The sequence below is a fragment of the Copadichromis virginalis genome, linkage group LG3 (genome assembly GCF_057382275.1).
Source record: "Copadichromis virginalis isolate Kocher_CV1m ecotype Utaka linkage group LG3, C_Virginalis_male_GT1.1, whole genome shotgun sequence".
NCBI lineage: Eukaryota > Metazoa > Chordata > Actinopteri > Cichliformes > Cichlidae > Copadichromis > Copadichromis virginalis.
The window spans coordinates 33,326,823-33,344,092 of NC_140620.1; the positions used below are offsets into that span (position 1 = coordinate 33,326,823).

The 17,270-nt window shown below is 41.9% G+C and overlaps 1 protein-coding gene across 1 annotated transcript in view; it reads left to right on the forward strand.

The window, feature by feature from the left end:
• The window catches only part of shroom4 (shroom family member 4), a 101,797-nt gene that overhangs the window by 71,478 nt on the left and 13,049 nt on the right, over positions 1-17,270 (forward strand). The window contains exons 3-4 of the mRNA XM_085450738.1: positions 1,594-1,812; positions 9,301-12,190. Coding sequence (XP_085306864.1) covers positions 1,594-1,812; positions 9,301-12,190 — 3,109 coding nt within the window. The remainder of the gene's footprint in view (positions 1-1,593; positions 1,813-9,300; positions 12,191-17,270) is intronic.

A 17,270-nucleotide genomic window follows, 5' to 3' on the forward strand; every position in this document is an offset into this window, starting at 1 on the left:
ACTGTACTTCCCTATGTTTTTCCAAAATAGTCTAATTTTACATTTTTTGTACTTTGTGCTTGATGACCTTAATAGTCCTCTCATTGGAGTGTTGTTGGGAATTAAACTTTGGCCCTTTTTTGTCATAATTATCCACCATGTCATCCAGTTGGTATTTCGGGTGTTTTCAAACTCACTTTTAAACCTTTTGGGACAAGTCAAGCTCTCGGGTCAAAGGATTAAATGCCAGTCAAGGTTGAAGTGTATTTGAAATTGGAGCGAGCCAGTTTTGTGAAATTTTAGGTTAATTGAGTTGTTATTTGACTGATGATGGCATTTTTCAATGAGTAGGTAAAAGAAAATGTCAAGTCAAACAAGCCGAGTCAAAGTCAGTGGCAAAAAGTCAAAATGAAGTAAAATACAATAAAGAAAATCATTTCAAATTGAATTTTATGAGATTTTCTTTGATTTAAATATCCAAAAGCGTCCTTTTGGTTCCAAAAACTCTTCCTTTTTACTAAAGCTTATTAATTGTTATACTCTACATCTAAGATTTTTGCACCAGATACTTGAACCTTTTGTCTTTTTTAAAGTAAGTTTCTCACTGGGTGAAGTCTCTCAGCAAATTCCCAGCTTTTCTGACTTCAGTTTGATTCAAGCTCACACCTCTTAGTTCCTGTTCTCTATAGAGGAACTAGGAGTATGTTATTTCCATCCAGCAACAGTATTTCCAAGTCAGTGTTATTCTTAAAGATATGATTACCACCATAAAGGTCCATTCAAACTTGAGGAATGTAACATTTATAACTGCCTAGTCTTCTCACTCTTTTCTTCTGCTCAATCAGCCCATCTTGCAGTCTGTCTGCAGGGGGGCTGAGCTGAATCTGGCGAGCATATGTGATCGGAAGTCTGAACAAGGGACTTAGTGAATATCTTGGGATACACTGGAATGCCTGGCTTTAGATCAGACCAGAGGGCTTACTGTACACGTTAGATGAGTTTTTAATGGACATAGCGCTGAAGTCCAAACAGCTTGCGAGGAAGCCGTTTCCACAGGATTTAGGTTGGCACGGCGCTGCCGCTGTAGGCATACATTTTATGTGAGCTCTTACGATCCAAGACACTTAGGCTTGTGGTTGCAAACAAGCTTGTCATCTTATACATTTTGCCTATATTAATCATATTCAGACATCCTGCTTAGAAGTGGTGGGTAAAAAGATCCCATAGACATGAAGTAGGTAGGAAAAAGGAAAACCGGCCCTATTAAAAACAAGGAAATCACATTAGTTGCCAGGGGAAAAGCATGTTTCACATTTATACAGACACACTGGAAGCATCCGGGCGGGAAATACAACACCACAGCCGCTTCTTTATGTTTGACCAAAATCTCAGGAGTCCCCTAAATTCAACTGGCCTGCAAGTGGTGCTAAAGGATGTTTCTGGATGTGTTTTAGTAGAAGAACGCAGTGTTCCTGTAACACAGGGACACTGCAGTAGGTACCATTGAACTGCTGGTAAATTGGCTATCGGGGCCGTTACTTTCCTCTCTGATCAGCTGATTGATTGATTAAACACTTGATTCTCACCTGTGTGTTTTTGTTTTTGTCTCCACAGACGTAGTGTCCCTTTCATCAGGCCTCACTCCTGGCACCTGGCAAAGCTGTCGGAGCTGCCCTTCCCTCCCCCTCCCCCTCCCCCCCCGTCCCCTCCTCCAGCACCACCCTGCCTCCCCACTGCCGACTCCCCACCTCTCCCCCCTCCTCCACCCCCTCCACCTGCCATGCAGCTCCACCCCGGCCCTTACACACTACCCTGGCACACGACTGACAGCAGGTGAGCTAACGTGTGAACAAAGTTTTTATGTGTCTCGTAAGTAGGTGGTGCTGTTTATTTGCATTTTCCTGAGAGGTGGGTCCCTAATTTTTTCTGACAATTTTTCTAACCTTTAGGTTTCATTCAATAAAAGCCACCATAGAAAGGTGGGTTTTACTCAATGAAATCTTCCGAGCTCATGTAAAGTTCTGTTTGTGCTCTACAGGGGATTTTCTATGTTTGAATGCAGTTACATGATTATATCACTACAGGGAATTGCTTTCATAATTAAATTAATTATCGTAATGAATATATTAAATGTTGAAGCTTGCAGTTATGTAAAGCAGTAAAAGCCTTACTATTTTCAGTGATGTCTCACATATGTAGAATGTGAAAGTAGCAGGAGCTTTGTTTGTTTGCTTGAAAGATGATTTGAGCAATAAATCACTTGGTTTAATCAATATTTACATACTTTCGAAGTGTACTATATCGCTTAAGGTCGAGGTAGACATTCATCATACTGACTGATATTGTTGATAGTGACATTTGGCACTGGACTACATAAGTCTTTATAGCATGAAGCCTGTGAGCGTGATGTTTATGGGCCTCAGGGTTTCCAGTGGTGCACAAACCCAGTGGTCTGCTGGGTCCGAGCTGAGCCCCGTGAGGGAGTCAAGATGTTTTTTCAGATATAAGATACAACACAAGAGCGATTGTGTTCTAGCTCCATATTTTTAACATTGGATTTGGGTTTGGAATAGATCCTATAGTGAGCCTTAGTGCAGAGCCTCAGTTCATCATCTAGCTGAAATAAGCTGTTTTAGCACCTTTGTCTTGAAACTAACTTTCTTCTGATTGGCTCAAAGAAAGGGTTGAAAGCAAGTGGGAGGGGCTTTTGTATTTTAGATTAGATTAGATAGATTAGATAAAACTGTATTAATCCCTTGGGTGGATTCCTCCGGGAAATTCAGTTTCCTGAGCAGACAGACGTTGCATGTTACAGAGTTGGAATACCAAATAAAGGGTATTGCTCCATATTTTTTGACATCATATGGAGCCAAGAATAGAAAAACAAACTGTGCAGTGGCACAACATGCAACGCACACAAAAAATGGCAGGTGTAAAATGGGCCTAAGCGACTGAAGAGGTCGGAGATATTCACCTTGTTTCCCTAATGACTATTAATGATAATAGACCTTTTACCGATAAGGTTTATGCAAGATGTTTTGACGTAGTCTTGACGCAGTGTGTTTCAGATGATCTCCATGTAAAGCTGTTGTTTATATGGTGCGCTCAGTGATATCTCTGATTTTAAGGTTCTTTTGGGATTCGTTTTTCTCCTGGCTTTAATTTGTCGCTTCCTCACTGAGGGGAAGAGTAATTACAAGCTGGGGAATATAAGATGAGCATCTTCATCTGAATTACAGCAAATCAGGTTTTGCTGCTCCACCAAAAACATCATACTTTATATTAGTCATACAGTATGATCCCATTATTTGCAAGTCCCCACCTGGGATTTAAAAAAAAAAAAAATTGGTCCCTGTGACTCTGACTCTGACTCTGCCCCTAAAGCCAACAATTGCCAGGAAGCAGGTGACATCACTGTTTTAATGTCAACATGGCCCACACAGGAAGCAGGTCTATTTTTGGCTTCTATTTAAACATTCCAAAGCAATAACCAATCAGATCTCTCTGGTGACCAGCTCTTTGTTCGTCTGCTCGTGGGGGACAAGATGTTTTCTGCTGCGGTGGCAAATCCATTCAGAGCCCTCGGGGTTTTTAAAAGTGAAAGGGATGCAACAACAAATTCAGATGGATTTTGTTTTGTTATTTGGCCTTCTGCAGTTAATAGTTGCAGTTTAAATCAAGAAGTTTTAAGAAAGATGTAGAATAACACTAAAATGGGGTGGAGTGGAAATTGGTTTAAGTAATTCACCTTTCCAGTTGAGATGTTGATGAAAAGCAGAGTTTTTAAAAAGTGGTGGTGTACACTTGAGTTTTGGACACCAAACATTTGAATGCTTCATGAAAGAGTCACACTTTTTCCAGTGTGGTCTTTTTCACAGCGACTAATCCAAATCACACAGCAACGCATTAATGGCTAACCTTGTTTTGCTGATGGGTTTATCTCAGACGCCCTCTCGGCGGAAGTTTGGTGTGTTTTCAGTATCATATCTTCCTGCCATGTGGTGTAATTAATCTGTACCAATTACAGATCTTCAGACTCTAGCAATTGCTCATTGAGCCATGAGATAGTAGATACTTATGTCATTAAGCCCAGTTTTGCTAAACCTCTAAATTGTGGAAGTATTCAGGTTTCTTTTTTTTACTACTAAGTCATAAAAGTCCTGTATGACTCCATTCAAAATTACTTCTAAATTAAATCCCACTTTTCATGGATTTGATGTTGAACTTATCTGGCTAAATTAAAACATGAGAAACATGGTGCTGAATGACCTTAAACTCACTGAATTCAATATCTACAGCATCATTTTAAAACAGCCAGCCCCAAAAACATCCACAGATTCCCTTTTTCTTTTAAAAGAATCACAGTTTGCTGTCATTTTAGGTTAGCATAAAACATGTCTTATTATGGACTCCAGGATGACAATTTTGCAATCATTAAAACTGAATATTTGAAGTCAGAATAAATGCCATCGTCTATAAAAGAATATAGATAATAATGATTTTTTAAAATAGTGATTCTTTTAAGGAATGTCAGTACATTAAAAGACTTTTGAATGTTTCAAACTGGTTTAACTCTAAAATAAAACAAAAGACTAGGAAATTATTTACTATACCTGGCCACCCATTGACCACCCATTGGCCACCCGATGTTAAAACATGCAGCACAGACAGCTTTTTATCCATCATTTGGGATCTTGCAATGTTCAAACTCATGACAGAAAAGATTTGTTTGTGCACATAATTGGAATAATAAGTTAAACAGCAGTCCAGACTCATTAGTCATTCCCCTCCAAATTCATTAACATGAAGCTGCCTTTTGTTGAGTTTCTGGCCCTCTGACAGTGTTTTGCCCATGTGCCCATATAAAATATCAGGTGGGAGACCATTCTACATAAACTATATTCTTTGTAGTTTTGCAGACACGTGACAAGTCAATGTGATGTTTTCTGACATATAGATATCATGGTGCTCATGCTGACAATGTGGGATTAAGTGACTAAGGTCCCACTTACACAGGCCTAGAGACTAATCCATGACCATCAGGCAACCAAGAGAGAAAAACTAGTGTTCCCTGATCGGCTGTGAGTGGTTTCCAGAGGTTGATTGCAGTCGATGGGATTGCTCAAGTCCCAGCCACACAGATTTTCAGACCAGTCAGTGACCCCCTGGCAACCACCTGTCACTAGGGAAAAACATGTGTCACCCAACTGGTTGGCAGACCTTCTTGTGACTATTTGATTGCTAACATATTGCTGTGATCATAGTTTGAATTTTCACCCAGCAAGAGCCAGAAACCCCCAGGAACCACTGCCATCCAGTTGGGGACTACACATTTTTTCCCCATCAACTGCTGGGTGCAGCACATCCAATATGGTGGCCAGCTGTCAAGCAGCATGTGTAAATGACTAATTACTTAGTGAAAGTGCTACTTTTTATTGAAAATTTCCCAAATCAATGAGTATTACTTCCGCTCTGAGTCTAGCTATGAGATTTTTTTTTCTGCTACTGTAATACATCAGTGACAAATAATTGAATCGGATAGTCAGGTTGAATAAAACTCTTTGTATTAGAGTATGATCTCACCAAGCTACTCACAGTAAAAATAGCCTTTATGTCTTTGTCAGTTGTTCTCCTTTTGATAGCAATCAGTGATCTAACGTACCACTGTTTTAATAGTCCCACATGATGTGTGCGTGTGTGTGTTAGTGTGCGTGGGGGGTTCTTATTCCCACAGTTCTCCCGCCTGATCTCATCAGTCGGATGAGGAGGCAGCTCCCGGCATAACTCTGGACAATGTCGTGTGACTCCCAGAAAATGTGGACAAAGAGAGGAAGACGTTCAATAAACTGTGTTTGTGTGAAGGAGAGTACATTTTGTACAGTGTGTGTGTGTGTGTGTGTGTGTGTGTGTGTGTGTTTTATTTTTGCTCTAACCATGTGTAAGCAATAAGTAAAGTAGGGATAAAATATCTCCAGCTTTCACAGGAGTGTGTATGCCTTTTGTAACTCTCACATCGTGCGTTTGTGTATTTGTGCTGGTGCGTCTTCGTCAAACCTCACACTCACATGTTCCACATTGCGTCTGATTGGGCAGGAGTGACTGTCATTTCCTCTCCAGCTCCCGTCTCATTTCCTCTCTTCCTCTCTCTGTCACCCAGGTCAAACTTATAGAGAAGCCTCTCCTCTCCCATCCATTGCTCACTTCCCTCAAAGACTGTTTTCTCATGCAGATAATGAAGCGTACTTTCCACCCTGCCAGTCAGAGTATTGTATCTCACTGTTTTACACCCGTGATCTTATTGAGCGATTTATGTACTTATATTGCACCACTCCCAGGGCTCCCATTTATGTCATTCTAGTACTGAACGCTTGAGACTGACGAACATGCCTGAACATGTCTGGATGGACACTAGAGAAACTGCAATGTTGGCATTTCCATGTTTGCTTTATTTTGCAGAGCTGTTGTTTGCTGCTTCAGCTTAATGGTGGTTTCATAGCATTTTCACATAACACATGAAAGATCTTTGGTTTGAACCTGGGAGCTGGCACAGATCCCTGCATCAGAAATGGCTTCTGGTGTAAAAGTCTATCAAACCAAATATTCAGTTCAATTGAATTTTATTTATATGGCACAGTAGCACAGTTCCCTCAAGGCATTGTTTGGATCCGCATATCCAGATATGCAGCTCTAAACAACTTCTGTTATACAGCATATTAATGAGTTAAAGGTCACTAATTTTATTATTGACTTTAAAGTCTTGACTTTATTACCCCATGATCATTATATAAAGGACATAAATTCCTCTTCATGTTCCAAAAGCCAGTGAAGTTTTAAGAGTTGGCTCATATAATTCTTACATTATCCAGCCATACTGGAAAACGGTAGCTGTCAAACACAGAAACATTGCTTGTCTAATGTGAGAGACACCATGTACATAGAGCCTACTGGTAAGAGCATGGAAAGGAAAATGACCTATACGCGTACTACAAATCATCAAAACATTGGAATACATGAGCATAAAACTTGTATTTAGCGTAAAAGAGTAAGTTGAGGTTGAATAGTTTACAACTGACGTTTCTGAAGCAAAGAATTGTAAACCATAAATACCACAAGCAGCAGCCTGGAGATAGTCTGCTGGTTGTCTTGCCCATGTTGGTTTGAGATCAAAGTCCTTCAGAAATTTCTGTCTCCTGTAACCCCTCCTCTGTCTCCTTGACAACTTTCCCCATTGTTTGAATAAGACACCAAAGAAATAACAAAAGGGTGAGTGACCACTCTCTCCTCTTTACAGGAAAAAGAAATACCACAATAAAAATGCCTGCAGGTTTTTATTGGAGCCTTTATGGCACTGGATTTGAACCAAGCGCATGAACACTGGGTGCCCTCAAAGCCCGCTTGATAAGACAATATGTACGAAGTGTATTTTTCTATCTTTGCTGCCTAAGCTCTCCTTTTGCTCCCTGTTATTCTGTCTCGTGTGGTTTTCTCCACGAAGTTGAGATGGTTGGGAATTCTTTTGTTCTTTTTTCCTCATTTTTTGGCCTAATAAACAGTCGAAACTACAAGGGGGGCCAAAGAGCTTGAGAGGATGATGTGTAACATGGGTCACAGGTCAAATTCAAACCCAACATTGCGGTTGAGTGGCGGGTAGTTGAGTCCATTGAGCAACATTTGATATACAGTACATATGACATTTATTGCATGTCTGTCTGCCCTAGAAGGGATACCTCATCTGTTTCTCATCTGCCTTTTTTTTCTCTCTTGATTCAGCTGGGGGAGTATTTTTTTTCTTATCTAAATCAAATGTGCTAGGATAGATTATATTGTACAGACGCTTCTCTTTTTTGGCTATATATATAGTTATTAGAAAGTAAAATGTTTTTTAAAAGCTATATATATATATGTGGGGGGGGGGGGGTAAACATTGTGCATTTGATGTAAAGAAGTTGGGACAGGGTAGGACAAAAATTGGAAGAAAGGAATGAAGGAGGAAGATGAAAAAGGATAAGAGGAATCAAGGAATGACTTAGACATTTTGACTGTAGGCAGCGTGAGTTGATGAGGAGGAAATCCCTCTCTGCCTAAAGAGGCTTCCTCCGAGGGGCTTTAAAACGCATGGGGCTGCCGTGGATCTTCAGCTCACCACTGATAGAAAACAGATCCACCAGCTGTTCAGTGGAAATGTTGTATGGATGGGATGTGAAGGGCGGGGTAATCGAAACTTGCAGTATGAAAATTAAAGATGACTTAGTATATGTAGCTTTTAAAGGCATTAACTGTCTTGTCAGTCAAGAAGTAACATCATAGTGTTCTGGAAACCACATGAAGTTGCTTAGAGAACATTAAAATTTACTTTGATTTTGATACTGTATTGACCTTCCTCCGCCTTTCCCTGCAGTTGTTACAGTCCAGCTCCCCAGCAAAAACCTTTAAACTACTTTAAATGAAGCTGGTAGGGTCAACCCATCCAGGGTTAGAGTAAATGAGGTCATTTTTGTGTGTTGGAAAACCCAAAGGGTAAAGTTTTTAATCTAGTAAAAATTCCTAAAACAGGAGTGAATGTTAATCCCAACCTAATCTTTAGATGAGTCGCCAATTACGTGTTGGATGTGAATTGTTCGATAATTAATAATGGCAAGTAGCTTAACCCTAAATCCATAATGCTGTTTAACTATGCTAATCAAAGAATAGTTGAACAGTTCCCCAAAACTCAATAATACCAATAAAACTACCTCTGAAGTCTTTAGTGGTAATGACCCCAAGCCCTAGATTTAACCCCACCCCTAACCCTATGACCCCACCCACACATACACCAATATTTTGGCGCACGTGTTTTGTGTACATTTCTGCAGGCACTGCGGAAGAGGTGGCATGTATCTAATCAGCAGCAATGGCAACATCTGGGCCCATTGCATACACCACTGATCATATTGACTACACACGCAGGGTTAATTTTGCTTTTAAAACTAAAACAAAGCTGCATTTTAATTGGCCATTGAGTGCGTTTCTCTTTTTGTCTTTATCAGACTGTGTGCAGTGTTACTGCTTTATGGTTAGGGTTATATTTTTACTTGTTATTTTGCCATAATCTTGACAGCACCTTAAACTGGTGAATAGAGATATTTTTCAAAATGAACACAGAAAAGTCCTTGTTTTTAAAAAAAATACCTTCTGGAAGAAATCTGGATAGTTTTTGATGTGTTGTTCAAAGATCAAGTTGGCGTTTGTTTGCTTATTTAGTCTGCAAAATAACCCAAAGCACCACCCTTGTCTGTTTTTGAAATATTTCGTTTGACCTTCTGCATCTCCATCTCTCTGCAGTGATTTGTCCATACAGTGGAGTCAGCTGTCCAGACCTTACTCCTCCACTGACCGAAGCAGCTCCCTGGGCTCCATGGAGAGCTTGGACACACCTACACCCACCACGCAGCCATACTCCGACTCCCATAATTCACCAGTCGATCCCACCCTCTTCAACAATAAGAGAGACTCTGCCTACAGCTCCTTCTCCGCCAGCTCAAACACATCTGACTACGCGACAGTCCCTCTCAGACCCGGTGAAGCCAACTCAATGGATAACCTCTTGTCTTGTCAAGGCTACCCTGTTAGAGACACCTCAACCCTTTGCGAGTCACCTAGTGAGGGCAAAGATGAGGCACCGCTGATCACACAAAAGTCCAGATCACTGACTAGGCCGAGACCAAGGCCCATCGAGGTAAAAGAGAGACCCTCGTCCTGCTGCTATGAGCAGGAACGGAGGGGTGGAGGCTTTGAGATTCTAAGAAATGGAGAAACAGGAATGGAAAGAAAAAGGAACCCTCCTCAGCCTCCAACCAGAAAAGATAGTTTTAGGGCAACCCGGAGTCATCCCAATTCCACCAACCCACGTTGTGCTTCTGCTCCTATTGAAAGTTCTGGTGTTTCTTCTTATTATGAAGAAAACAAGCTCTCACTTAATCTTGAATCAGGAATGCATAATGGCTTCCCTGCACCAGGAGGAGGTCAAAGTGGGAATTTCGAGAAGGATACTTTGGATACGCACTGTATCCAGACGGAAAATATTAGATTTATAAAATGTGACACTAGTGCTCATAAAGACTACAACTCAGAGAGCACCTCAGAAAACCTCTCTGAACCACTGACAACTTCCTTAAATCCCAACCTCCACTCTGATTCTGACACCTTGCCTGCAGAAGCCTCCACTGAGGTTCAAGAGCAGTCCTGCATCTCCCACACTCAGACCAAGCACTGCTCTACTGTGCTACACAGGCACAGCGCTCCCGAGAAGCTCCTTGCTACACAACTTCAATTGCTGCAGTTTAACAGTGACAGCCCTTCTGTGGAACCATGCAGTCTATCAAACCCTTCTGAGCCCTCTTTGTCTCCCTGCAGCAGCCAGTGGTCCCCTTCATCACTTCAGCCAATGAGTGAACACCAAGAAGCTTCTCAAAACCACCTTCATGCCACGTCAAACAAATGGGGAGGTAGCCGATGCTCAACCCCAGGATCTGTGTTCTTCGAAGGAGATGGAGATGACAAAGATTCAAGAGAGAGGCTGAATGTGAATGGCGGTTCTCTCACACCGGATCAGCATCACGTGCCATGGGGTCGCTCTGTGAGTGTGCCAGGGGAGAGCACAGGATCATCAGCACAGGAAAGACTGAGCTCTGAGCAGATGCTTGAGCGGGACTTTGAGCCTCTTAGTGCTGCTGCAAGTATGGATACCTTACTGGATGAGCAAAGAGCAGTGGACAGAGGAAAAGGTGAAGAAAAAAAACAAGAAGTTGTAGAAGGTGAGGCAAGTGCAAAAAAGTCCAACTCTACCAGGAACCATCGAAGGAACCGCCGGCGAAGCGAGAGATTTGCCACCAACCTGCGCAATGAGATTCAGAGGAAAAAGGCCCAGCTTCAGCGCAGTCGAGGTCCAGGAGGGTTACTGTGTAGTAGAGAAACTGTCCAGGAGGAGGATCCAGATGTCAATGAGGAGGGAGATGCAGAACAGCCAGCCCAGGAAGACGGTGCCAAGGCTACATTTGCCACTCCTTCTCTTCCCCAAGATTCCCAGACCTCAGAACCAGTCATACCATCAAACACCTCAAGTGAATCAGACCGTGATGTCTTAAAGACTCAGTCTCCATCCCTAACCTACCCTCAGAACAATAGTTTATCCAGATCTGTCCAAATTCTGGACCCAGGCGCCCAGAGTTTTGGTGTTGGCATCCGAGTTGTGGAGGAACCAGCTCCCGCTGGCAAGGCCCGCCGTTGGCGTTGGACACCTGAGCACAAACTCCAACCAGAACCTGATCAAGACAGACAGTGCAGAGTTTCCAATGAGAGCGTTTTAGGAGTAACAGGGTCTCGTCATGGAGTTTGTGCTTTCACCTCATCATCTACATCAACATACGGCCGCTCGTCTTCAGGTTCTCGAACCGAGGATTCTGATATCCTTCCGTTTGCAGATAGAATGAAGTTTTTTGAGCAAACGAGCAAGGGCGTGTCTGTTTCAAATGCCCTGGGGTCTATCCGGAGCACCAGAGGGGGAGAGCCTCCAAACCAAAGGAGATATTCCTATCAGGGGGGACCACAGGAAAGCTCCCTGCTTTCAAACACTGTGGAGGCCAGGAGGCAGTCTGTGAGTAACAGCAGGGAGAGGCGGAAAGAAAAGGAGAGGGAACAAGCGAGGGAAAGGGAGGAGAGGTTGAGGGAGCGAGAGGAGAGGCTAAGAGAAAGGGAGAAGCAGCAGGAAAAGGAAAGACAAGAGAGGGAACTGGAAATGGAGAGGGCAAGGATGAGGGAGATGGAGCGGGAGAGAGAGCGAGAGGAGCGGGTCCGACAGTGGGAAAGGGAAAGGGAGCTCGAGCTGGAAAGGGAAAAAGAAATGGAGAGAGCGAGAGAACGAGAGCGACTCCAAAATCAAAGAGAGAAAGAGCTTGAGAGAGAAAGAGAGAAGGAAAGGGAAGAAGACTGTCAGCTCACCTCTCATCAGGAGTTTTATCGTAGCTGTGGCTTCACAGTAAAAACTCAAGACTTCCAACAACACAAGGAGAACTTCCACAACTTCCAGCCCAAACCTCAGATATTCTCCCACAGCCAAACCCAGAGTCACGTCCCACGATCAGCTTTTTATCCAGTCAGCACCCCTTCCCAGCGACCAGAGAACCGACAAGCTCTGCCCCCGGGATTCTCAGCACAGAGTTACACATCTGCAGAGGTAAGAGGGATGCTCCAAGGGTCTACTCCATTTTTTTTACCTTGCCCCAACTAAGTGAGCAGGAAACATGGTAATACCCCAGATACGACTATACAATAGCATCAGCAAAGTAGAATTCGTTTACTGTCCCCTTTTAAAAACGAAACAACCCTCATTGACTTGTTCACTTCATATTTTGCCTCTGCCTCACCTGCAGTAACCCTACTACTAATGGTTGCTTTATGTTGTAAGGTGAAGACTCCAAAATATTAGAAAGAAACCCCAATTAAATTACCTCCATGAGCAAGCACTTGGCTACAGCGGCAAGGAAAAACTCCCTTTTAACAGGAAGAAACCCCAGCAAAGTTTCTACCTCCATATTTTAATTCTTGGCCTCTGTTAAAGGATCTCTGTGGGATTACAGTTTAAAATATAATAATGTAATATAATAATAGTAATAATAAGGTATAAAACATCTAATTTTCCTATAGGAAAATCACAGGTGAAACATTTAAGAGCAGTTGGAAATAAAATAAAAAAAATAAAAAATAACAACAATAATAATAACAATAATATTCATGAATAGCCAGGAAGTTGTTTTTTTTATTATTTCTTTGCACAATAATAATATGTAATACTTTTTTGATTGCTCTACTAACTCTTTTGTGTTGGTTTTATATGTGTAAAAGTACTGGCAGCAGCCAGTGAAACTCCTTCAAAGATTTTTTTTAAAAACTTGACCTCGGACCTCAAGGTCAAGGTCACTGAAATTTAAACTCGTCTGAGATTTTTTATAATTACACCTATGTTATTATTTTCCGGATTCTAGGGTAATTTCCTTATGGGATTACCACATTCACATGATTTCAGAAAACTTGACCTCTGACCTTGACCTTGAGATTCCTGCCCGTCACATGACATGTGCACCTAACCGTGGCAAAAGGTTAGTCTACAGCGCTGATTTTGTTTGTAGGGCTTTTTAAGGCCTTAAAAAAGCACCTTAGTTAACGTTTGAACTAAGCAAAACTGTTATTTTATGCTTGAGTAAGTTAAACCTCGCTTTAAAATAATGGTTAAAAATACTTATCTCAGTCAGTCAGACTTTATGATTTTTCGTTGGGTTGAATGCCAATTTATTTTTCTTTTTTGTGTAAAACACCTTTTTATGCATTCACAAGTGGCGCTCAAGCTAAACCATTGTTCGCCATAATTACCAATGAACTCATTTCTGTGTTAACGTTGCGTTATCATATTGAGGCGATGATCCTGAGAGGCAGCCTGCCTAAGTTGAATCACAGCCAGTGTTCCAGCAGCATTGAAACTTAGTACCTCTTTAGAGAGTGAAAAGTAAACTTTTCTGCTGGACCAAGCTGAGATGACCACCGGAGACCGAAAACTATCTCGCTCCTTTCAACCAGCACCACAAAGGGATCGAGTGGCCTCGCTTGGATGTTGGAGCTAAGCGGCCGCTCAGTCCAAGTGCTCCGCGGTTGAACAGTGGGTTTGAAGCCGAGCCTCTTATCCTGCATGCGGTCACAGTCTGAAATTCTCATTCAGCGGATTGTTGCAGCAGAACTTAGAGAGCGAGAGAACGAGCAGCGGCGGGACACTTGTGTCAGCGATAATAGCGGCGTAGGGTTACATCTTTACCACAAATTGATCCGACTTAGGGGGGCACAGACCCTCGTCTGAACTTTTGCTTCTTCTGTGAACTCCTGCACATTCGTGCCCTCATCATTCGACACCAAGCAATCCACACTGACATTTGTTTTGGACTAAATGTACTTTGAGTTCAGCATATGTTTGGTTCAGGACACTTCTGTGAGGGTACGCCACACCAAGGCCTCCGGGGAGCCGTGAACCTCGGCCTCCTCCGTGTCGGCATTCTTCTCAAGTCAAAGGTTGCCGGTTAGATGCCACAGCGATAACCCCGTGTGTTTAACTCTGCTGCTGACAAGGTCCATTGTTTTTTAGTGGTAACAGATGTGCTGGATGGGTGATAAGGGGAAACCCTAATATCCAGGTGTCGGTGTGACGGTCAGCCTTAAAATTCACTCATTTCACACAGTTCCCTTTTGTATTGAGAAGTGAGGTTTATGCTGTCATTAAGGTGTGTGTGTGTGTGTGTCTGTGTGGTCATGTTTGTGTGTTTTGGATACAGGACGGAAACCAAAATCTTTGCAGCCGCTTTTATTATTTGTGGTCTGTCACTGAGTGAAAGGAGGCCGGCTGCGCCTTTAAATTCAATTGATGTTTTACAAAATCAGATTCCTTTTTTTTCCTTCTAATTTTACCTCCCACATCATTACAAAAACACACAATGTACTCTTTGAAGCAATATATCCTTCCCCAAAGGCCATCAGTTGTTATTTATACTCAAAATGAAACAAATTCATGTTAATCACTGAGCTGGCAGCGGATTACGATCAGTTGGAAGACTTGACTTGGTTACGAAATTATTTTTAGATGAAGCTGTCAATCCAGCCGTGTTTCCAGTAGAGATGGACCGATCCGATATTACGTATCGGTATCGGTCCGATACTGACCTAAATTACTGGATCGGATATCGGAGAAAAATAAAAAATGTAATCCGATCCATTAAATATCACGAAAGCACCTCACAAAACTTGCAACACGGCGTAACTCACCTCAGAACGTTAGCACGTCGGAGCAGTATGCATCACGTGATAGAGCGGCTGTGGCATGCGGGACCTGTCGGTGGTCTGGATAGCATTTGGAGCTTCGCTAGCAACCCGGCATTTCATCTCCGATAAAGTTATCCCGAGAGAAGTAAAGCAAGTGTGTAAGTCCATCTCTGAATGTTTGTAAAGCATTCCTGCGTTAAGCTTAACAAGCGACTGCCTCTCGCTCTCCTGCTGCTACTTCAATCATGAAACTGCTTAATGATCAGCTGATCGGCTTTTCTGTCGCGAGTCCGTCTCTCTGGTTTGTTTTTGGTCCACTTTGCACCAGAAAGAGGAAACCAGCGGCTGAACAACAGCAGCACGTTTAAGCTTGATAAGCTGTTGTTAGAATGTATTTAATATTACTTTCTACTCGAGGATCTTTTTCTACGTAGCTGACGCTGGTAACTGTGCAGGGGCGGATCTAGCAAAGTTTAGCCAGGGGGGCCGATAGGGCATTAACAGGGAAAAGGGGGCACAAATACATACTTTTCTTTCTTATTCTCATTTAAAATGTCTAGCTTTTAATAAATAATTATCTGACACCCAAAGTTTTAATTTGATGTAAAAGGAATAGAAGTCAATTACTGTATATAGTGACTATTAAGTCTAATATATATACCCTAGTAAGCTATAGTACTTTTTCCTTTGGGAAGGTACCATCTGTGCAGTCTGCAATTTTGTTGAAGAAAGATGTTGAATCTATTTAATATTTCTTGAAAAATAATTGATTTCTGTGCATTTTTTTTCACACTGCATCAAATTAAGGTTGATTACGTCGATTAAGCATCATGAGGTGGCGCGTGAGGGGTGGTTCCCTATTTTTTATTTATTTATTTTTGTTGTTGCTGGGAGTTGGAGCCCTATTAGTTAGGTTGCTTAATATTTACGCTAAGTACTCTTTAAAATACCAGAATAGGGAGGATGGTGTAGGTTTAAGTTTATTAGATTGATCAGTATTGCTGATTTTTTGCATACAGGTATAACAGAATAGCTTTAGTGTAGTTGTTGTTTTAAACTTGAGTATGAACTTATACAAAATGCACCAAGATATTTAAAAAAACAGTTTTGTTGATTAAAAAACACTATATCGGATTCATATCGGTATCGGCAGATATCCAAATTTATGATATCGGTATCGGACATAAAAAAGTGGTATCGTGCCATCTCTAGTTTCCAGCTTAATATTCTTCTATCAGTCTGTTTTTAGCTTTGGCATGATTTTATACACGAGGTGATGAGGAAATTGGACTAAGACCAGCCATAGCATCCACTGAGGGATGTCTGCGAGGTGGGAACAGGGCGAGGCTGAGGCAGCAGTAGAGTCGTGAGCTTCGAGAGATCTGCACGGTAGCCACGTAAAGAATGATAACGAACCGAACAGCATCACCAGGAAGCAGACTGGGTGGGAGTCGATGACAGATGGACAAAAACTTTTTTACATCCACCACAGTGGCAGAGCTACAGAATAACGAATGTAAACAACCTGGTTAAATGACAGCAGCCGTCAGTTGTTCTGTGTCCAGAGGGAGGGCATGGGGTCTACTCCACAACATTTATTTCACAGCTTAAGCATTATTCTGCAGTTTCAGACTTCCTGTATAAAAATGTTTCTCTTGTATAACAGTTATGGCCAAAACGTGTCATAAATAGTGCTAAGTCCCTTTTAATAATAAGTCAAAGAGCCATCCAAGTGCTTGTGAAATAGAGCTTGTTATTAGTTGTTATCTTTTGGTTTTATGCTCTGCTGACATCAAGTGACGGCCAAATATGTAAAATTCACTTCCAGCTGTGCCAACAGAAAAACCATCTGAATGTTCTGATTTGCATCACAGACAGTCAGAAAATATTCCTCCACAGCTCTGTGTGTGTGTGCGTGCGTGCGTGCGTGCGTGTGCGTGCGCATGCGTGCGTGTGTGTGATGAGAGTGCAATGAGTTCACTCACTGTTTCCCTTGTGTAGTCACAACAATTTTGGAAGCTTCTGGAAAATTGTGTAAAAGTCTTAAGCCACCCCTTCATATGTCTTCATATTATTCCATCTGACACTTGAGTTCACAGCCTGAACTGTCTTAGGCAGCTAACTTCTTTACGTAGTCTTCAGGAATAGTTCTTCAGGCTTCTTGAAGGACACTCAAAGCTCTTCTTTGGATGTTGGCTGCCTTGAGATGATCCTACACTGCTTCAAGTATATTGAGCTTTGGTCTCTGGGGAGGCCAATCCCTGACTGATAGTGTGTCACTTCTGGGTTTTTCTGTCCAGGTATGCTTTTACTACACTGACAGTGTGTTTGGGGTCATTATCATGGTAAAAAATAATGAAGTTGTTGCCAGTCCGACACTTTACAGATGATATTGCATAGTGAATCAAAATCTGATGGGACTTTCTGTCTTCATTATTCCATCAATTTTGACAAGA